Source organism: Petaurus breviceps, unplaced genomic scaffold (assembly GCF_028583685.1).
Source record: "Petaurus breviceps papuanus isolate PSGF00001 unplaced genomic scaffold, PetGlider_PUasm1.0 90845, whole genome shotgun sequence".
Classification (NCBI taxonomy): Eukaryota; Metazoa; Chordata; class Mammalia; order Diprotodontia; family Petauridae; genus Petaurus; species Petaurus breviceps.
The window spans coordinates 22,770,434-22,793,617 of NW_027187359.1; the positions used below are offsets into that span (position 1 = coordinate 22,770,434).

The 23,184-nt window shown below is 37.7% G+C and overlaps 1 protein-coding gene and 1 pseudogene across 1 annotated transcript in view; both read left to right on the plus strand.

Moving 5' to 3' along the window:
• Positions 1-17,375, plus strand: part of HSD17B2 (hydroxysteroid 17-beta dehydrogenase 2) — a 78,571-nt gene extending 61,196 nt beyond the window's left edge. Inside the window, exon 5 of the mRNA XM_069072299.1 lies at positions 16,942-17,375. Coding sequence (XP_068928400.1) covers positions 16,942-17,273 — 332 coding nt within the window. The 3' untranslated portion in view covers positions 17,274-17,375. The remainder of the gene's footprint in view (positions 1-16,941) is intronic.
• Positions 10,158-10,850, plus strand: LOC138149290 (large ribosomal subunit protein eL19-like; annotated as a pseudogene).
• Positions 17,376-23,184: the final 5,809 nt, after the last annotated feature.

Here is a 23,184-nt window from a genome sequence, read left to right on the forward strand (position 1 = left end):
GGGACCGAGGGCTTCGGAATAGCACCTTGCTCATTGAAGCATTAATTAAAGTCAGAGCACCAATTTCTGGTAACAGGCCAAAGGGGTTTTAACCAAAGCAGGCATGCCAGAAAGAAAAAAAAAAGCCCCAGTGTGGCTTTGCATTTTACTTAGATACAGACTTAGACGTAGCATCTTGTGACCTTATTTTGGGTACCCTGTCTGCAGATCAACAGACACAGCACTGGCTTCTGCCACCCACCCAACCCTTTGATTTATGTATCCTTCCAGGAATGAAAGTGAATCAGAAGCAGCAGCAGCAACACATTCAGGGCAAGCGCAACTGCAGCGTCTGCCCTCTCATCACTTCTTGCTGGGATCGCTATTGCCATAATCTATTAATTGGATTCCCTGCCTTAAGTCAGTCCCCTGTCCAGTCCATTCTCCACTTAACTGCCAAAGTGATTGACCATGAACTTCCAATACTCGATAAACTACAGTGGCTTCCTATTATATCTAGGATAAAATATAAACTTCATTGTTTCTCATTTAAAGCCCTCAATAACCTGGCCACGACCTACATTTTCAGTCGTTTTAACACATTATTTCCCTTGTGTGCTTTTATTCTTCAGTCAAATTGGACATCTCACTGTTTTTCATATAGGATGCTCCATTTGTTTTCTCTCTCCTTTTGTACTGGCCATCTTCCATGTCAGGAAGGCATTTCCTTCTTCTTTAACCCCCACCTCTTAGAATCTTTAATTTCCTTCAGAACTCAGCTTGAGTGTCATGTAAAAGGTAGTGTTTGAGCTGAGTGTAGAAACATGGAGATGGGAATTAGGATGTGATAGATGAAGAACAATAAAAAGGCCAGTTTGATTGAATTATAAGTTATGTTCAGGGGAATAGTTTAATAAGGCTGGAAAAGGGGCTAGGGTTTGAAGGGCTTTACCTGCCCCGTGGAGACTGTATACTTACAATGTTGTTCTGAGGATCAAATGGGATATCATTTGTAAAGTGCTCTGCACACCTAAAAGCACTATATAAATGTTAGCTATTGCTGTTGTTATGGTGAACAGAGAAGTTTGCATCTGACCATAGAAATAATAGCAAGACATTGGAGTTTACTGAGTAAGAGTCAAAGTGAGGCACTGAGATATTGGATTGGGGTCCAAGGATGTGGACTTCAATCCCAGGTTGGCCAGTTACTACTTGTGTGACCTTGGACAAATCATTACACTGCTCTGGACCTCAGTTGCTAATCTGTAAAAAGGAAATGGTTGAATGAGATGATCCCTCAGTACTCTTCCAGTTAAATCTATGATCTGATAACTCAAAGTTTTTAAGCCTGAGAGAATGGGAGAATTGTAACCAGCACTGGTTTGGGCAGATATGTCAGGGAATAACTGATTCTCTTCCCCAGAAAGCAGAGAAAGGAGAGGAGTAATATCTGGCTGTTGTTTCACCTGCCAGAAAAGAGCTGAAAAAAGAGTATGAAAGAGAGTTCGTCTATTATATAATTATATATATATATATATATATTTATATATAAACTTGTTAGCCTGAATATAGAGGCCACTATCTTATTTTCTTATATTGTGCTCTAGGGCAGCTTTGACACATGGTAGCGCCTGCCTCTTTTCAGTTTTGAACTGAGGTAATGTGGTATAGCAGATTAGATTACACACACACATACATGTGCATATACAAATGTATGTGTGTATATGTGTGCACATGTATACACATATGTATTTGTGCATGTATGTGTGTATATAACATATAGTAATATACACACACTAGGCAGAAGTAGAGTAATGGAGAAAATCAGTATAGTAGGAAAATGAAATGTCTGGGCCAAGGTAAATTTGAGATAATGAAATAAGACAAAGAAGTTTGGTTTAGCTCATCTACCAAACTTCTTCCACAAAGTTCTAGAAAATGTAGCAGACTAAATTCTAATTGGGGAATCTAAGAAAAAGTGACTCATTTTTCTAGCCCAGAGAGGGTGAGACAGAAAGGCTTGCAGACACGAGGGATGAAGTCTGGTCAGGAGCATGCCCATATAGCTCATACCAGTGCTCATGGACTGAAATTGACCTGAGACTAGGCACTGGAGCAGGAAGTGATCTTAGTAGATTCCTGTACAGATCGGAGGATACAGGATTAGGTACCACAAGGCAGCTTTGTTGTTTACTACCCAGTTCTAGGTCAAGAATTTAGTGCAAAGATTCCTCTTTAGTCTCAGAGGATCAGTAGCTGCTGAGGCCCTGACTGTATAACTGAGCAAAGAAAAACATCTGGAAGCAAACAATAGCTATTTGGCTCTGATCCCTGAAACAAAGAAGGAACTCATTTCCAGCCTGTAACCCAGGGAGAAAGCCAGGAATGGAATAGCCAGAAGAGAAGTCCCAGACCAAAGGGGAGCCTACAGTTCAGTCCTTCAGAATTGTAGAACCTCTCAATAGACTAATAGTGACTGATTCAGGTTTAGCAACATTCTACTGAAACTCCCAACCAGGGATAACACAACAGATCCAAACCTGAATCAGGTACTTGCATAGCTCTTAGAGGAATGAACAGAATTTACCCATCACTTTGAGAGCATTGAAAGCTTATAGACTCCAGTTCAATATCATGGGAGCAACAGAAGGATGTGAGTAGAGTCGCTCAGGTCAGACACTCCCTCCAGAAGTACACAAAGGCCAGCACTAACACAAAGTCCAAAGTCAAGAAATATACTGCAAGAATGAGCACACATACACAAAGGAATCCCATATAAAGAGCCTTTATGGTAATAGAGAAACTCAAGAAATAAGCCCAGAAGAAGAGAATGACTTGAAAATGTCTGCAAGCAATACCTTAAAGAAAAATGGAGCTCTTACAAAGCCCAACCAGAATTCCTGGAAAAGTTAAAGCAAGAGTTAAAAAATAGCCAAAGTTATTTTTTTCATATAAAATGAGAGAAATGGAATAAAGACATGAAAGTAAAATTAACAGCTTGGAACAAGAGGTATAAAACCTTACCCAAGAAAATAACTCTATGAAAATGTGAATTGACCAAATAGAAGCTAATGACTCCATGAGACTAAAAATAATGAAACAAAGTTGAAAGTCTGAAAAAAGAGAAGAAAATGTGAAGTATTTCACAGTTTAAAACAATAAACAACAGATTGAGGGAATCATTGAACTACATGAAAGCCAAAAAAAGAGCCTAGTTATCATGTTTCAAGATGTTATAAAAGAAAACTATCCAGATCTTTTATTATCAGACAGCAAAATAGAAAGAGAAAGAATTGACCAGTCACCTCCTGATAGAATGAAAGTTCCTAGGAAATGAAAGAATAAAATTAAAGTTCCTAGGAAAATTATAGGCAAAATCCTGAGCTCCCAAGTGAAATTAAAAAATGCTTCAGGCAGGCAAAAAGAAAGAATTCAAGTAGCAAGTAGCAACAGTCAGAATCACATAAGATTTAACAGACACCATAGTAAAGAATCAGGGAACTTGGAATATAATATAACAAAAGACAAAAATTATAGACTCACAATCAAATATAACCTTATTCAGAAAACCTGAGAAATCCTACTGGGGAAAATGGAACTTTAATGAAATAGAGAACTTCTAAACATTAGTGATAAAATACCAGAGCTGAGGAAAAGATTTGATATACAAACAGGAGTTAAGAGAAGCATACAAAGGTAAACATGAGCAAGCAATCATAAGGAACTAACCAAGGATTGACCATTTACATTCTTCTATGGAGAGTTATGATATATGTAATTCCTCTGAACTCTAGCATCAAAAGGAATCAGAGGGCATGAGAGTGATTCTGTGATATTTTTATGATCTTAAATAAAAAGAATAGAAAGGGTAGGGAAGAGGGATATACTGGAGTAGAGGGTGAGGAGAAGGGAGAGGTAGAATGAGGAAAATTATCTCACATAAAGGGAATGGGCAAATAGAAGACTAACAAGGAGGAGGAAGTAGAGGCGGAGAGTGACACTTGAACCTTGCTTTCATCTGAACTGGTCAAAGAGGGACAGAATATATGTGTATTGAATACATTCAGAGTTGGATAAAAAAAATACACTTCATCCAACAGAGAAATGAGAGGGAAACAGGTAAAGGAAAGAGAGGAAATAAGACAAAGGATAGTTTAAAGAATGGATTAATCAAAACAAAATACTGTCTTGAAGAAGTGGTGGGAAAACAGAGAAGAAAAAGTATAAGATAATAGGATGGAGCAAAATACATAGTTTGCAATCACAACTGTGAATATAATGGAATGAATTCACCCATAAAATGGAAAAAGATAATTGAAAGAATTAGAAATCAGAATCCAACAATATATTGTTTACAAGAAACACACTCTAACAGAGTTAGAGTAAGTACGTGGAGCAGTATCTATTATACTTCAGCTAAAGTAAAAAAAAGACAGATGTAGCATTCATGATCTCAAACAAAGCAATAGTAAAAATAGACCTATTTAAAAGAGACAAACAAAACTATATTAGGTAAAAGAAACTGTAGATAATGAATTAATATCAATACTAAACATATAGGTACCAAATCACATAGCATATAACTTCTTTTCCTTTATAAAAACTCTTTTCCCCAAAAGTTCTGTGCAATGGATGACACAAGTATTATTACTCTCATTTTACAGATGAGTAAACAGGCCTAAAAAGGGGAAGTGATTCATCTAAGGTCACATAGCTAATGTGACAGAGATAGAACATGCCAAAAGCCAGGTCTCTTTACTATAGGCCCTGTTTCCATTCTGACATTCCATCCTTTCCTTCAGTAGAGTTGGGAGGGAGTTTCCCTAGTCCCTTCCCCGCTTAAGGAACTCAGTTTAATGGGGGACATATGCAAACTATTGGATAAAAACACAAATGTAAACAGAATAAATTGGGAAGAATCAACAGAAGAAAGGCAATAGAAGAATTTAGAGGGATCAGGAAAGGCTTCCTGTAGAGAAAGTGGGATTTTAGTTCAGACTTGAGGGAAACCAAGGGGCAGAGATGAGGAGGGAGAATATTCCAGGCATGGGGGACAGGCAAAGCATCAGGAGATGCAATGTCTTGTTTGAGGAACAGCAAGGAAGTCAGTGTTACTGGATCAGAGTTTATACATGGTGGGGTAAAGATATAAGAAGACTAAAAACGGAAAGGAGGGAGAGTTGTGAAGGGCATTGAATGCCAAATAGGACTTTATATTTCATCCAGGAAATGAAAGGGAGGCATTGAAATTCACTGAGAGGGATTTACATAGACATGGATTTTAGGAACATCACCTTTACAGTTGTGTGGCCTGTTGTGGGGAGAGACCTGTGACAGGCAAACTAACCAGCAGGCCATTGCAGTAATCCAGGCATGAGACAATGAGGACCTGCACAAGGGTCTGTGTGTGGCCATATCAGAAGAGAGATGTTATGAAGGTAATATCAGCCACCTTTGGCTTATAGGGGGAAAGGGAGTGAGAAGTCAAGGATATCACATGGAGGACTAGAAGAATGGAAATGACCTTGAAGGAAGTTTGGAGTAAGAAAAATTTGAATTCCTTCAACAATTCTCACAAGACCTAATTCCCTAGTCCTTTTACAGTTATTCAACCATTTCTAGACATTCTACCTAGTTAGTATATTTCCTGACTTAGCAGTAAATGCAGTGCTCCAGAGCATCTAACTTCTTTTTTTTTTTTTAAAGCAATTGGGGTTAAGTAACTTGCTCAAGGTTACACGGCCAGTTTTTTTTTTTTAATGTGTGTGGGTGTGAAGTATCTGAGTCCAGAATCGATCCCAGGTCCCCTGACTCTGGGGCCAGTGCTCTTACTCACTGCACCACCTGACTGCCCCAAGCATCTAACTTCTTAAAGAAAAAATTAAATGTATTACAAGGAGAAATAGGTAGTAAATTTATAACAGTGGGTGACCTCAATTTACCCCTATCAGACTTAGATTAATTTAACCAGAAAAAAGGAAGCTGGAAAGAATTTTAGAAAATTTAGATATGATAGACCTCTGGTGAATATTTAATGGGAAGATAAAGGAGTATGCCTATTTTTGAGCTGTGCTTTGTACCTTCACTAAAAATGACCATCTCTCAGGGCATAACAATTTCACAAAAATCAAAAAAAGAAGAAATATTAAACCCATCTTTCACTAACCATAATACAATAACATTATATTCAATAAAGGGTCTTTGAAACAGATATTGAAAGTGAAGTGGACCAGTTTGCCCACATCCTCTCCAGCATTTGTCATTTTCCTGTTTTGTCATCTTAGCCAATCTAACTGGTGAGATGTGGTACCTCAGAGTTGTTTTGATTTGCATTTCTCTAATCAATACTGAATTAGAGCATTTCTTCATGTGCTTATAGATAGCTTTAATTTCTTTCTCTGAAAACTGCCTGTTCATATCCTTTGACCATTTATCAATTGGGGAATGACTTGTATTCTTATAAATTTGACTCAGTTCTCTGTATATTTTAGAGATGAGTCCTTTGTCAGAGACATAGGTTGTAAAGATTCTTTCCCAATTTCCCACCTCCTTCCTAATCTTGGTTACATTGGCTTTATTTGTACAGAAACTTTTCAATTTCATGTAGTCAAAATTATCCATTTTACATTTTATAATGTTCTCTAATTCCTGTTTCATCATAAAGTCATTCCCTCTCCACAAGTCTGATAGGTAAACAATTCCTTGTTTTAGCAGACTGCTTACAGTATCAACCTTTGCGCTATAAGAAACCTTGTGCTATAAGAAACGGGGAGCAGGCTTTCATATTTACCTGGAGAGGCTTAAAAGAACTGATGCTGAGTGAGAAGAGTAGAACCAGGAGGAATTTGTACACAATTACAGACACAACGTATGTGTGATGACCAACTTTGATAGACTGGACTCTTCTCAACAATGCAGGGATATAAGTCAATCCCAAAAGACGCATGATGGAGAGAAAAACGTGCATCCAGAGAAAGAACTAGAAAGAACTAAATTTATATCCAGGTGGAAGCAAAATACCTGATCTTTTTCGTTCTCTTATTTGATTTTATGTCCTCTTTACCATTTTTCATTCCAGCTGGTATAATCCATCCTTATAACCTGACCATTGTATAATGTGAAAGTATTTACAGATCCTATACTTGATTATAAGATGCCATGGGGGGGGGAGAGGAAGGAGGGGGACAAAATGTGAAATTCAAGGAATTGTGGAATTGAATCCTGTAAACTAAAAGGAAACAAATTAATAAATTAAAAATTGAATTAGAAAAAAAAAAGAAAGTGAAGTGGAAACTAATCTAATTCTAAAGAATGGGTATGATAAAGAACAAAAAAATAGAAAAAAAAGCATTAATTTCATTAAAAATAACGACAACCAGTCATTAAAACTAATGACAACCAAGCATACCAAAGCTTGTGGGATGCAGCCAAAGCAGAATTATGGGAAAATTTATTTCTCTAAACACATTCATAAAAAAAAAGACAGAAAGAGCATATAAATAAACTGGTCTTACAATTAATAAAACACCCCCCCCAACAAATTAAAAACCCTCAATTAAATAGAAAAATAGAAGCCTTGAACATCAAAAGAGAGAAAAACAAAAATTTTAAAAATACCATTGAATTAATAAATAAAACTATGAGTTTTCAAAAAAAATAGATATTAGCTAATGATTAAAAAAACCCAAGTGACCAGTTTCAAAAATGAAAAAGATGAACTCAAAACTAATGATGAAAAAGTAAAATAATTTTATTAGAAGCCATTTCATCCAACTATATGCCAATGAAATTGACAATCTAAATGATATGAATGAATATATACAAAATATATATGAATCATATACAAAAAAACAAAAATTGCTCAGATTAGTAGAAGAGGAAATAAAAAGGTATTTGGACAAACTTTAAATGAACTCCCTAAAAACAAATCCCTATCACCAGATGGATTTACAAGCAAGTTATACCAAACAATTAAAAAACAATTTCAATACTATATAAATTTTTTTTTAAAAATAGGAAAAGAAAAGGTCCTACCAAATTCCTCATATCACACAAATATGATCTTGATGCCTAAACTAGGGAGCATCAAAATAAAGATATAAATCAATACCCATAATGAATACTGATGCAAACTTTTAAAATAAAATGTTAGCAAGAAGACTTCAGCAATATATCACAAAGATCATTTAGTATCAGAAGGTGGGATTTATACCAGGAATGCAAATCTGGTTCAATATCAGGAAAAGTATAAATGTAATAGACCATATTAATAGCAAACCCCCCCACAAATATATGATTATATCAATAGATGCAGAAAAACCCATTCATATTAAAAACATTAGAAAGTGTAGGAATAAATGAAGTGTTCCTTAAAATAATAAATTGTATCTAAAACAAAGAATAAGCATCAGCTGTAAGGGGGATAAGCTAGAAGCCTTTCCAATAAGATTCAAGAGTAAAGCAAAAATGTCCATTATCACTATTACAATTTCATACAGTGCTATAAATGCTAGCTATAGTAATAAGACAAGAAAAAAGAAATTGAAGGCATAAGGAGGAAACAAAATTATTACTCTTTGCTGATGATATGATTTACTTACAGGACCCTAGAGAGTCAACTAAAAAACTAATTAAAATAATTAGCAACCTTAGCATAGTTGTAGGATAACAATCTGTTCATCAATAAACATTTATTAAGTGCCTATTGTGTACCAGGCACTGTGCTAAGTCACTGGGTATAAAAAAGAGGCAAAAGACATTCCCTGTCCCCCCAAACTAATGGGGGGGAAGATAACATGTAAACAAATATATAAAAATAAAGATATATACAGCATAAGTAGGAAATGATTAACTAGAATTAAGAGGGGTTCAGAAAAGCTTCCTGTAAAAGATGGGATTTTAGTTGGAATTTAAAGAAAGTCAGTGTAATCAGCAGGTAGAGTGGAGGAGAAAGAACATTCCAGGGATGGGGCACAACCAGTGATAATGCCCGGAGATGAAAGATGGAGTATTTTGTTTGTGGAGCAGTTAGAAGGCCAATGTCACAAGATCAAAGATTTTATGGTGGAAAGTAATGTGTTAGAAGTCTAGAAAGGTAGGATGGGGCTAGATTATGAAAGACTTTAAATGATAAAAAAGAGCATTTTGTATTTGATCCTGGAGGTGACAGGAAGCCCACTAGTGTTTATTGATAAGAGTGACATGGTTGAACCTACACTTTAGGAAAATTTGCTTCAGTGACTGAATGAAGGATGGATTGGAGTGGGGAGAGAGACCTGAGGCAGACAGCCCCACCAGCGGACTATTGCAATAGTTCAGACATGAGGTGATAAGAGCCTGCGGTAGAGTGGTAGCAGTGTGTGATAGGAGAGAAGGGGGCATATTTGAGAGATATTGCAAAGGTGAAATCAATAGGATATGAAATAAACCAACACAAATCATCAGCATTTATGAATAATCAATAAAATCCAGCAGGGAGAAATAGAAAATTTCATTTAAGTTAACTAGAGACAGTAAAAAATACTTCAGCTCATGCACAGTAGATTCTGCTCCAACCCCTTACCTTTGCTCTATGTGTCTCTCTGTTTCAAGTGTGTTTCTTGTAAACAACATATTGTAGGATTCTGGTTTTTTATCCCCTCTGCTATCTGTTTCTGTTTGTGGGAGAGTTCATCCCATTCATATTTATAGTTATGATTATTTCTCTCCATTTTATTCTTCCTCCTACTTGTCCTCTCTCTCCTTTTACCCTTTACCTCCTCACCAGTGTTTTGCTTCTGTCTACCACCTCTCCTGATCTGCCTTCCCTTCTGTCAGTCCCCTCCTTCCCCCGATCTTTACTTAGTCTCCTCCCCTCCTACTTCCCTGTTGGGTAAGATAGATTTCTATATTCAGCTGAATGTGTATTATTCCTTCTTTGAGTCAATAGGGTTCAAGTGATGCCCATCGCACAGCCCCCTCTATCTTCCCCTTCACGGTAATAGGTCTTCCATGCCTCTTCATGTACATTTCATTCTGCACCCAGTGGACTCCTCTTTCTTATACCTTAATTTTTTTTTCATGTCATTCCCTTGAATTAACCTTATACCTGTCCCCTTTGTCTATGTATATTCCCTCTAGCTGCACTATTAGTGATGCATTTTTTTTTTAAGAATTAAAAGTATCATCTTTCATCTCCTTTCCTCTGCCGCACTGCTGCTGCAGCCATGAGTATGCTCAGGCTTCAGAAGAGGCTTGTCTCTAGTGTCCTTCGATGTGGAAAGAAGAAGGTATGGCTTGACCCCAATGAGACCAATGAAATTGCCAATGCCAGTTCCCGCCAGCAGATCCGGAAGCTGAATAAAGATGGGCTTATCATCTGGAAGCCCGTTACTATGCACTCTTGTGCCAGATGCCAAAAAAATACTCTGGCTCGAAGGAAGGGCAGGCACATGGGTACTGGTAGGAGAAAGGGTACTGCCAATGCTTGTATGCCTAAGAAGGTGACCTGGATGAGGCGAATGAGGATTCTTCACCGTCTGCTTCGAAGATATAGTGAATCCAAAAAGATTGACTGCCACATGTACCACAGCCTGTACTTGAAGGTGAAGGGAAATGTGTTCAAGAACAAATGAATCCTGATGGAGCACATTCATAAACTAAAGGCAGACAAGGCGTGGAAGAAGCTCTTGGCTGACCAGGCTGAAGCTCAAAGGTCTAAGACTAAAGAAGCACGAAAGTTTTGGGAAGAGCGTCTGCAGGCTAAGAGAGGAGATCATCAAGACTTTGTCCAAAGAGGAGGAGACTAAAAAATGATCCTTCCCTATCTCCTCTGTACATAGTACCCTTCTATTTGGCATATGCAATAAAAATGGACAACTGTAAAAAAAAAAGTATCATCTTTCCATTTAGGGATGTAAACAGTTTAGCTCTATTGAATCCCTTATGGCTTCTTTTCCCTTTTGACCTGTTTATGCTTCTCTTGGGTCTTGATATTGGAGATAAAATTTTTGGTTAAATTCTGGTCTTCTTATGAAAGCTTGAAATCCTTCTATTTCATTGAGTGACAATTTTTCCCTTGATATATTATGCTTAATTTTTTCGGGTAAATGATTCTTTATTGTAGTCCTAGTTCCTTTGCTTCTAGAAGATAATGTTCTATGACCTCTGATCTTTTAATATTGCAGCTTCCAAGTCCTTTGTAATCCTGATTGTGACTCCCTGATATTTGGATTGTTTCTTTCTGACTACTTGTAGTATTTTTAACTTGACCTGATAGTTCCGAAATTTGACTATAACTTTCCTTGGAGTTTTTATTATGGGATCTCTTTCCCAAGGCAATTGGTGGATTCTTTCAATGCCTATTTTGCCCTCTGGTTCCAGGACATCAGGGAAGTTTTCCTTGATAATTTCTTGAAAGATGCTATCCAGCTCCTCCTTTTTATTATGGCTTTCAGGTAGTACAGTGATTCTGATATTGTCTTTCCTAGATCTATTTTCCAAGTCAGTTTTTTCCCCCATGAACTATTTTATATTTTCTTCCCCTTTTCTCATTCTTTTGAATTTGTTTGATTGATTCTTGATGTCTCATAGTGTCATTAGCTTCTACTTGCCCAATTTTAACTTTTAAGGAGTTGTTTTCCTCAATTAGTTTTTTTCTTTCTTTTCCATTTGACCAATTGTACTCTTTAATGTGTTGTTTACTTCAGTGGATTTTTTAATCTCCTTTTCCATTTGGCCAATTCTATTTTTGAGCAGTTTTCTTTTTCCGAGCTATTGACTCTTTTATATATAGAATTCTCTTTTATCACTTTCATTTCTTTCCCCAACTTTTCTTCTTCCTCTCTTATATGATTTTTAAGATCCTTTTTGAATTCTCCTATGAGTTCTTTCTGGGCCTGAGACCACTCCCCATTTTCCTTTGGGGAAATGTTTTGACATTGTTGTCCTCTTCTGAGTTTGTGTCTTGATCTTCCCTGCCACCAGGATAACTTTCTATGGTCAGATTCCTTTGTTGTTGTTGTTTTTTGCTCATCTTTTTAGGCCTCTTTAAACTTGGGCTGTGCTCCCATGGTGGAAGGGGCATTGTTTCAGGCTTCTTGTGCCAGGGTCTATAAGTGATAACTGTTTATCTGGTGTTGTACTTGACCCTCATGTCTGGTGCTACACTGAGGGGTTAAGGTGTGGGCCTTTCCTTACTTCCCTGCCCCCCTCGTGGAGAAGGTAAGCATTTTAATATAACTTGTATATGTGTAGTCATGCAAAATATTTTTTCATTATAGTCATCTTATAAAAGAAAATATAGAACACTTCCCCACCCCCCAAAAAACAACAACTAGGAAAAATAAAGAAAGTAAAAAAGTATGCTTCAATTTATATTCAGACTCCATCAGTTCTTTCTCTGGGGATAGATAGCATTTTTCATCATAAGTCCTTCAGAGTTGTCTTATATTCATTGTATTGGTGAGAATAGCTGATTACAGTTGATCATCTTACAATATTGCCGTTACTGTATATAGTGTTCTCCTGGTTCTATTCATTTCACTTTGTATCAGCTCATTTAAATCATTCCAAATTTTTCGAAGAGCATCCTGTTCACCATTTCTTGTAACACAATAGTATTCTATCAGAATCATATAACACAACTTGTTCAGCCATTCCCCAATTGATGGGCATCCCATCAATTTTCAATTATTTGCCACCAGAAAACAGTGGCTATAAATATTTTTGTACATATATGTCCTTTTATTTTTTTTTATCTCTTCTTGGATACAGACCTAGTAGTGGTATTGCTGGGTCAAAAGGTATGCATACTTTTATTCCTTTGGGCATAGTTCCAAATTGCTCTGTGTAATGACTGAATCAGTTCACAACTCCACCAACAGTGTATTAGTGTCTCAGTTTTCCCCTATCCCCTCCACATTTGTTATTTTCCTTTTCTATCCTATTAGTCAATCTAATAGGTGTGAGATAATATTTCAGAATTGTTTTGATTTGTATTTCTCCAGCGTTGATTTAGAGTATTTTTTCATATGGCTATAAATATCCTTGATGACTTCATCTGAAAATTGATTGTTCATATCTTTTGATAATGTATCGATTTGAGAAATGGTTCTTATTTTTATAAATTTGACTCAGTTCACTATATATTTGAGAAATGAGACCTTTAGCAGAGAAACTTGCTATAAATTTTTTTCATAGTTCTGCTTGGTAATTTTATTTCCCTCCATCCTATATCCCACCTGTTTATTTTATTCTGTCTCTCCTTTCGCACTGTACCTCCTCAAAAGTGTTTTGCTTCTATTGACTCCTCCAATATTCTCTTCCTTTTATCATAACCCACCTCCTTATTTTATCCCCTTCCCCCTGCTACTTTCCTATTGCATAAGAGATTTCTATACCCAATAGAGTATGTGTGCTATTCCCTCTTTGAGCCAATTCCTATGAGAGTATGTTCAAGTGTTCCTGCCACCTCACCCTTCTTCCTCTTTAGTGTAAAAGTTTTTCTTGCCTCTTTTTTTTTGTGAGATAATTTACCCCATTCTACCTCTCCCTTTCCCTTTTCCCCAGTGCATTCCTCTTTCTCACTCTTTTATTTTTTAGATAACATACCATCATATTTAACTCATACCAGTGCCCTCTCTGTCTCTGTCTGTCTGTCTCTCTCTGTTTCTCTGTGTCTCTGTGTCTCTCTGTCTCTCTATCCCCCCTCCCTCTGTGTGTATGTGTATGTGTGTTCCTTTTAACTGCCCTAATAATTAAAAAGTTCTTATGAGTTACAGGTATCATCTTCCCATGTAGGAATACAAAGAGGTTAACCTTATTAAGTCCCTTATGATTTTCCTTTCCTATTTACCTTTTTATGCTTTTCTTGAGTCTTGTATTTGAAAAGCAAATTTTCTATTCAGTTCTGTTCTTTTCATCAGAAATGCTTGAAAGTCCTTGATTTTATTGAGCATCTATTTTTTTCTCCTGAAAATATTATACTCAATTTTGCTAGGTAGATGATTCCTGGTTGTAATGCTCATTTGACCTGTAGAATATTGTATTCTAAGCTTTCCAGTCCTTTAATGTAGAAGTTTCTAAATCTTATGTTATCCTGACTGTGGCTCCACAATACTTGAATTGTTTCTTCCTGACTGCTTGTAATATTTTCTCCTTGATCTGGGTGCTCTGGAATTTTGCTGTAACATTCTTGGGAATTTTCATTTTGTGATCTCTTTCAGGAAGTGCTTGGTGGATTCTTTCAGTTTCTATTTAACTCCCTGGTTCCAGAATATCAGGACAGTTTTCCTTGATAATTTTTTGAAAGATAATGTCTAGGTTCTTTTTGTGACCATGGCTTTCAGGTAGTTCAATAATTTTAAAAGTATCTCTCCTGGATCTGTTTTCCAGGTCAGTTGTTTTTATAATAACTGTTCCACATTGTTTTTTTTTCATTCTTTTGGTTTTGTTTTGTTGTTCCTTGATGTCTCATAAAGTCATTTGCTTCCACTTGCTCAATTCTTATTTTTAAGGAATTGTTTTCTTCAGTGAGCTTTCCATTTGACAGATTCTATTTCTGAGGAGTTCTTTTCTTCAGTGGCTTTTTGAACCTCTTTCCATTTGACTGATACTGCTTTTTAAGGAGTTTTTGTCATCAGCAAACTTAGTATATCTTTTTCCATTTGGCCAATTCTACTTTTCCAGGCATTCCTATCTTCATTGGATTTTTGTACCTCTTTTACCATTTGGTCTATTATGTTTTTTAAAGGAATTACTTTATTTTTTTGTGCTTCCTTTACCAAGCTGTTGATTGATTTTTTTATGATTTTCTTGTGTCACTCTTATTTCTCTTTCCAATTTTTTCTTTACTTGTTTTACTTGATTTTTTAGAATCCTTTTTGGTCTCTTTTGTGGTCTGAGACCAATTCATATTTTTCTTTGAGTCTTTCGATATAGGAGTTTTGACTAAGTTTCCTTCTGAATGTGTTTTGCTCTTCCTTGTTACCATAGTAACTTCATATAGTTAGATTTTTTCTTTTGTTTGCTCATTTTACCAGCCCATTTCTTGACTTTTACTTCTTTGCTAAAGTGAGTCTCTGCTTCCCGTGTGGAGGACGCACTGTCCCAAGCTTCAGGGATTTTGTGCAATTGTTTTCAGAGATACTTCTAGGGACTTTAAGATTTTAGTTCTTCCAAGGTAGTATGATTTAAGAAGACATGTTTATTCCTCTCTTGGCCTGTGCTCTGGTCTGTGAGTGACCACAAGCACTCTTTCCTGCCCTGGAACTGTCAGGAGGGTCCCCGCTCCACTGTGGCTACCAGCTCTGGTGTACCAGTACTTTTTCTCACCCTGGGACTGCCACCTAGGACTGAGACCCAGATCTGAGTATTGGCAAAACAACAGAGTGTTCTCCCCATTGCCAGCAAAGAACCCCATATAATCTTCTCCTGACCATTTGCTTGACCCCTCTATGTCTATGGACTGAGGACTCCAGAAGCAGCTGCTGTGGCTGTTGATTCGATGTCTCCCAAGGCCTACTTGTGGTTTGCTGGGGCCTGGTCTACACTGATGTGGCCTGGGTTGGACTGTGCCCCACTCTCACCCTGGTGAGACAGACCTTTCCTTCTGACCTTCTAAGTTGTCTTTGGCTGGATAATCATTTTACCCCATCCTTTTCTGTATTCTACTGCTCCAGAATTTGTTTTGAGGCATTATTTAAAGATGTTCAGAGGTATTTTGGGGAAAACTCAGATGAGTTGCTGCCTTTTCTCTGCCATCTGGGCTCCACCCCCATACCCACTCTAGTACCTTTCCAAGAGAACCCCCGAAAAGGGTCATTAAGGAGAAAATTATAAAGGCTGGAGGGGCTATGGGAAAGTACTTTCATTAGTGCACTCTTGGTAGAGCTGTAAATTCCAGTCATTCTTTAGAGTAACTTGGAGTTATTACATTGTTCATGCCCTTTGATGCAATAGTACTTCTACTAGGTCTGTATCCCAAATAGACTAAAGAAAGAAAGAGGAAAAGGACCCATATGTACAAAAATATTTATAGCAGCTCTTTTTATGGTGACAAAGAACGGAAAACAGAAGAAGGACCCATTAATTGGTGAATGACTGAACAAGTTTTGGTGTACATATGTGATGGAAGGTTATAATTCTATTAGAAATGAGGAAAGGGGTGGTTTTAGAAAAAAAAGGAAGATTTTCATGAATTAATGCAAAGTGAAATGAACAGAACCAGGAGAATTTTATCAAAGAGTCAAACATGCAGCCCACAAAACTCCTAAGTATGACCCAAGCCAGATTAAAATATAATTGGAAAATATTTAATAAAATAAGTAGAAATGCCATAAAACATAGATAATATCACATTTTAAAACTAGGTCAATAAGTAGTCCACAGAGATCCTTATATATGGATGCATAGATATAAACACACACATACACATGCACACACACACACATACACATGGTGGGGAGATGTGACTAATTTGTTTTAGTTGAATACATACTTGTAATGAGTTTTGGGTTTTTTGTTTTCTCAATGGGTGGGTGAGGGGGAGGTAGAAGGGAAAAATTTTGGAACTGAAAATAAAATCCAATTAGAAAAAGAAATTAAAAAAAGAAAAAAAGGTTAGATTTGGATTTGAAGTTTCAAATCCCTGCTCTGCTACTTATTAATTGTATGGCCTTGGAAAGTCACTTCACCTCTCTGGGCCTCAATTTCCTCATCTACAAAATGAGGGGGTTGAACTAGTTATTTTATAAAGTGTCTTCCAGTTCTAAGTCTATGATCCAATAAGCAAATTACATCTTTGCATTTTTAAGAGGTTGTCAGGATATCACAATAGGTATCTAACCTTTCTCGGAGGTTTTACTACCCTTTCCAATAGAATCATGCAGGGACCTGGACACATTTTTCCAGCCATTTTCCAACTGTCAACCCATTTGTTCTTCCTGTCCCTAATCCTGACATCTCTCCTTTCTGTTGTCACAGACATAGGAGGCACAAGGGAAATGTGGGAGAAGCAAGAGAAGAACATCCTGGAAAACATGTCTCCTGATGTACAAGAAGCTTATGGCCAAGACTATCTCCGGTCTTCTACTTGGCCATTACTCCAGTACTTTAGCAAGACCACCACAGACTTCTCTCCATTATTCACAGACATACTGCATGGCATCTTGTGCAAGAACCCATCTGCCTTGTACACAGCAGGGGTATTTTCCTATCTATGGATATGCTTACTTTCCTTTTTTCCTATTTCAGTCTTTGATTATATTTCCCATAAAATTTTCCACTCCAACACTCTGCCCAAGGCTTTAACATGACCCATTAAAGCTTACCTTTGTTCACAAGGTTATAAGATGCTTCTAGAAATTGTCTTATAGAAACAAAACTTTTGACTTCCTATTAAAGTGACTTCTATACTAGCTGGCTGTTTGTCTTTCTGAATGTAAGTTGGAAAGCAGACATCAATGGAAGGTGGCACCAGGTGGCAAGAAAGAGGAGGGGAGGAGGAAAAAAAGGAAGAGGAGGGAATTATGCTACAATAAGGATGGTGCAGAGATGGGGAGAGGAAGAGAGAGAGAGAGAGAGAGAGAGAGAGAGAGAGAGAGAGAGAGAGAGAGAGAGAGAGAGAGAGAGAGAGAGAGAGAGAGAGAGAGAGAGAGGAGAGGGAGGGAGAGAGGGAGCAAGGAAGAGAGAAGGTGAGGAGGAAGAAGAAGAAAAGGAGAATGAAGAGTAGGGTTAGGGAGATAGCAATGAGGAAGGTTATAATGGTGCTGAGGGAAGATGAGAAAGGGAGAGGAAGAAGAAGAGGATGATGGGTAGAGGGGGTGGTGGGAGAAAGAGGAGAAGGGGAAGGAATGTGGTACAGCAGAAAGAGTCCTTGATTGAGTGTTGGAGTACCTGAACCTAAACCCCAGTTTTCCATTTATTACTTGTGGGATGTTAGACTAGTCATCTAACCTCACATAAATTTCTTCATCTGTAAAACAAGGGGCTGGATTTGAAGATTTCTTACAGTTCTCACCCTATGGTTAAGAGGAGGGTAAAGATATGGGACTGATAGGATTTGGAGGAAGATGCGATGATAGATCAGTCCTTTCTCAGTTCCTTTGCAAGGATCCCTTCCTTGAAGGGGGTGAATTTCTTCCTGAAGGGAAGGTTCCCTATGCTATTTCTGTCTTCTTCCTCATCACCTCCCCATAAGCAGAGAAGCAAGAGTACTTACAGTAATGATCTAAGATTTCCTACATAAGAGCCAGCTCCTATTGGCTCTTAAGCTGATTGTTAAATTTTCAGTGTGAATTTCTTTTCACTGGAAATTTAACAACTAGCTTGAGAGCCAGTAGAAAATGCTTATTTTATTCCATAAATTAAAAAAAAGTAAATCATCTTAATTGAGGGGAAGAACTCAGACTCTAGTCACATCTAGTATTTTGCAGAGTACTTTGCAAATATCATGAAGTCATGAAGATGGTGTATTTGTATAAAAGTGTCAACATACAATATAATACATTTAAGATTTAACAAATCTCTAAAATTTTTTCCAGTATGAGCATTTATGCCTCAGAAATTGGCTAATGCCACAAATCAGGCTTGATTTATTGTTTTCTTGGTTGTTTAAACTTAAGAAAGCAATGGAAAATTGCAATAATGTAGATTAATTTTAAAAGCATGTCTTTTACTATTATTTTTTCTCACAGAGCAGATTGTTAAGCATTTATCAGCACATCCCTGCCTATCTAATTGGAGAGAGTGGAGAGTAGGCATCAGAGAGCTCCTCCCAGAGTCATCACTTAAGAAGTGGGTCCAGAGCATATCTCATCATTTCCTCACCTGGCTCAGGGGTTCCTTCCTTACCTCCCCATTAGGTTATGAATTCTTTGAAGTCAGGGTATGTCTTTTGCTTTCCTTTGTATTCCTACTGCTTAGCACAGTACCTATCACATAGTAGGTGCTTAATAAATGTTTACTGAATGATTAACTTGCTATTTACCTCAAGACCTGGGTAACCCCTTGTTAGGGAGGCCTCTAAAGAAAAGGACAGGATTCCTATTTCTGGATGGGGTTATATGAGATGGCCCACTAGTGTTCTTTCCACTCTGGCATTTTAGGCTTCTGGCTATAGCATACACATAATCACATACAATCTAGTGTGGGCTGTCAGACTGGGTCAGTCAGCCCCTATGTCTGTGCTCAGAAGAGGTATGTGAAAGGCTAGACAACCCATGAGTCCTGATCAGCAACATATTCTTAGAGGAACTTGCTTCAAACTAATTGGAAAAAAATTTAAAATGAAAAATTGTAGAAACACAAAAGCAAATCCCTTAGGTATATGGGGAAAACAGCATGGAATGCACTAACCAAGGTCTCAGAGAATAACATTTTGGTTCATTCAATGATAGGTATGCTGTGTGGCTTTGGGCAAAGCCCTTGTTCTGCCTGTGCCCAATCTCTTTTCAGCAGAGGGAGTTAATCTAGCTTCTTGCCTCATAGATATTTGTGAAATAAGTTAAAAGATGAAATTAATTAAATGCTGAGATTAAAAGGGACAATCCTTTAATAAAGCGCTCCTCCCATGACTCATTGTTGTCACTTACTACATGTACAATCCTGGCTCATTTAGCCTGGTTCTTCTGTAAATGGAGATTATGCTACTTGTGGCCCTCACAGCACAGAGTTGTTGTGAAGATCAATGAGATAACATGTATAAAACACTATAGAAATGCCAGTTAATGTCATCACCACCATCACCACAGCACTCCATCAATATACCAGCATATTGGAATATGTATATTCAGTGGAAGAAATTGCCCAGGCAAGGTAAGAAACTAAGATGACAGAAGCAACCTTGACCTCCAATTACACTGTCCTTATCGCCCAAGCACCTGAGATAGTCCATTTGGTTATTTTGGGGTTTCAAGTAATTGTTTCAGGGGTTTTGACAAACAGACAATTGTGTGTAGCTCTATTTTTTTAATAGAAGAAAAACAGTACAATAAATCCCTTTCTTCATTGCTGTTCTCCATTCATTGAGAGGCCAATCTCTGCCACTGAGTGACTTTGGGTAAGTCCTTTTCCCACAAGGGATCTCATTTTACTCACCTGTGCAATGATGTGGTTACACAAGATGACTTCTAAAGTCTTCCCCAGGTCTAGAAGCAAAAAAGTCTTAGAATTTGAGCCTCTAAGTTACACAACTCATTTTAAAACAATTCCATTAATACTGATTCCTTCTACAATGGATAAGAAGACTTAGGGGCACATAATGATCTAGTGATTAGATGATCAGTTTGAAGAGATACCTGGAATATGGGGCACTTGGGCTTGTTGTGAGTATGGCCCCAGGGCAGTAGTGAATCTTTAAAAGGCAGGCAAAAATCTGAGGGAAACAGGCAAACTCTTGTAAGAATAGACTCTTTTTCCAGCACAGGTAAGTAAGCCCTTTTCTGAGCAGGAATGAATTTGTTTATTTGGATAAACTGGGAACCAGCTTAGCAGGAGACAAAATCCAGATTTCCCCTGTTTATGATTTTTAAAAAAGAAAAGGTTGAATCTATCTAGCCTCTGAGGTCTCAGAGCAAGGACTTGAAGTATTTGTGTGATATAGGAGACAGAAGGTAGGGATAAACACAGAATCACAGAGTCCTAAGGTTATTTTAACAGGAAGTGGCTACCCAGGGAAAAAGAGCAAAGGATCAGAGGGATATCTGCCCATTATCTGAGCTGGGAAATTTATAAAACTTTTTTGGGGACAGCAACTTACTTTTCAAACATCTCAAAGCCCTAATGAGACTGAGTTCTATGAACACTTGACCTATAAAGGGGGGGTTATGGCATGGGTAGGACTTCTCCGGTGATGGATTGGGTCTCATGGAGCTGCACCAGTGCCCTCTCCTAGCACTATTAAAGGCTTTGGACTTTTGCCTTCTGGATCATGGAGAGTAGTAATGTTAATGATTAAACAGAATGGTTTGATTGTATTATTAAGTGGCTGATAAAACTGTGAAGAAATGAGCTTTATAAAGTGGGAGCAAGATGCAGATTATAAAAGGGACCTTTGAGATTGTGTAGTGTTATACCTTAATTTTATAGATGAGGAAACTAGGGCCCAGAGAAATTAAATGGCTTATCTAAATCACACAGGTTGGAAGTGGTACAGCCATGTTTCAAAGCTAGATCTTTTCACTTTCCACTGTCTAATGCTACTTTCCTCAAGGGGCAATTTATTAGTCGGTTTATAGAGTCAAAGGGGATGGTAGATAAAGTGTAGGCAAAGGAAATTGCCTTCAAAGGCTCCACATCCATGTTATAAAGAGTTCTGGTTATGAGTCAGAAAAGAACTGAGATCAAATTTTGATGCCAACATTTGCTAGCTGGATGACCATGAGCAAGTAGCTTAATCTCTTAGAGTTTCCTTTTCTTCAACTATAAAAGCAGGCTAATCCTTGCACTACCTACTTCAAAGAGTTATTTCAAGGAAAGCACTTTAAAGTGCCATATAAAGGGGAGTTATTATGTGTTTTTTTTTTGGAGGGCAATTGGGGTTAAGTGACTTGCCCAAGGTCACACGGCTAGTATTTGTGTTAAGTGTCTGAGGCTGCATTTGAACTCAGGTCCTCCTGACTCCAGGGCCGGTGTTCTATTCACTGCGCCACCTAGCCACCCAAGGGGAGTTATTATGGTCGATGTAGGATGTGAGGTTTTTAAGATTGAAGCTAAACCTCCAGGGATGCTAGGAACTCATTCAGGTCTGGGTTTTAAGAACATGAAATAATAAAACTCATTTCTCAATCAAACTGAGTTGGGGGTGGGGGAGAAAACTGTGTTGCAAACTGCCTATAGAACATGATTCTGGATTGGTGGAAAACATGGGAACATGGCACTGTGACTTGTGTAAGGGTTGGAGTTGATGTGGTACTTTTGGAGAGGAGAGACATTTCTCATTGCTGCTTTGAGAGAGGACATGAGTGTTTCAGATTTTCTTGGGGAGTGATGTGGGACAAGAGGAGAAAGATATATATATATATATATATATATATATATGTATATGTATATATACACATTGTAGATGTATAGGCAAAGTTGGCTTTTAATGTCCCTAATTTCCAACTTGCTTCCCTATAAACTTCAATGAACTTCTCTTTGGTTAATAATCAGACCCTCTTTCTTCATTAAACCAAGATTTCATTTCACTCTCATCTAAAGAGCTCATTCACTCTTGTATATTTTCTTATATATTCTAGTCTATAGAACCTGTCTGATTTCTGTTCACCATTTGCTTGGATAAATGAGTTTACTATGCTATCTGCAATGGTCTTGTGTGTAAGTAGCATTTGGTGGGAAAGGGTCAAATTAGTGAGTATGTCTGTTTTACTCTTTCCCTTTAAGGTATAGTGACAGAAGAATAATGGACATTTGAACTTAAAAAATATACTCAAAGACAAGAAATATTGAATCTTATCTCTCAAAGGAGAGCAGAGGGTCAGCCTAGTGGTCTCTTGTCTTTCCCTCAAGTCAAGAACAACATTTCCCCCAGGAGACAGGATTCCAGAGATATCCCTTGAGTCACTTGTCCATATATTCAGACATACTATATATGTGTTACATGACCAGCATGGATCCTGGAGTAGTGTTGGTTGACACAAGAATAGAGCTCCAGGGATGAGGAGGTCCTAGAGAATAACTGAACCAGGCTGGTGAAGTTTTCTGGGGCCAAAGTAAATAATTCAGATGATTGTGACACACTTCTCATGCACCATGTCCAGTCAAACAGGTCTGCTTGCATCACCTGAGTCCATGACTTTGCAAAGCTATCCACCATAGCTGGAATGCTCTCCCTCCTCACCTATGTTCTGCTGAAACTCTTTTCCTCTTCAAGGCTTAAGCCTAAGTGCTTCCTTCTTCAAAAAGCCCACACTGCTCCTCAGTCTTCTTTCCCCAATCCTGCACTCCAGCCTTCACCTCCACTCAGATTCCTGCCCTGAGACCTTGGACTTCTGAATGGTGAAGGTGACACACCTCCAAACCTGCCTCCTGGACATCTTCGTGCCATACCAATGAACACATAATATTTCCTTCCTACCACCTCTGACTTTCCACCTCTAACTCTTTGAAAAGCAATCAGATAAATATTACTATTCCTGTAAGGATATGCTTTGTGTAAGAAACTGATTCAAAATTTTAAGAATATGAACTATCCCTAGTTGGTACATGAGGCACAGATATGGAATC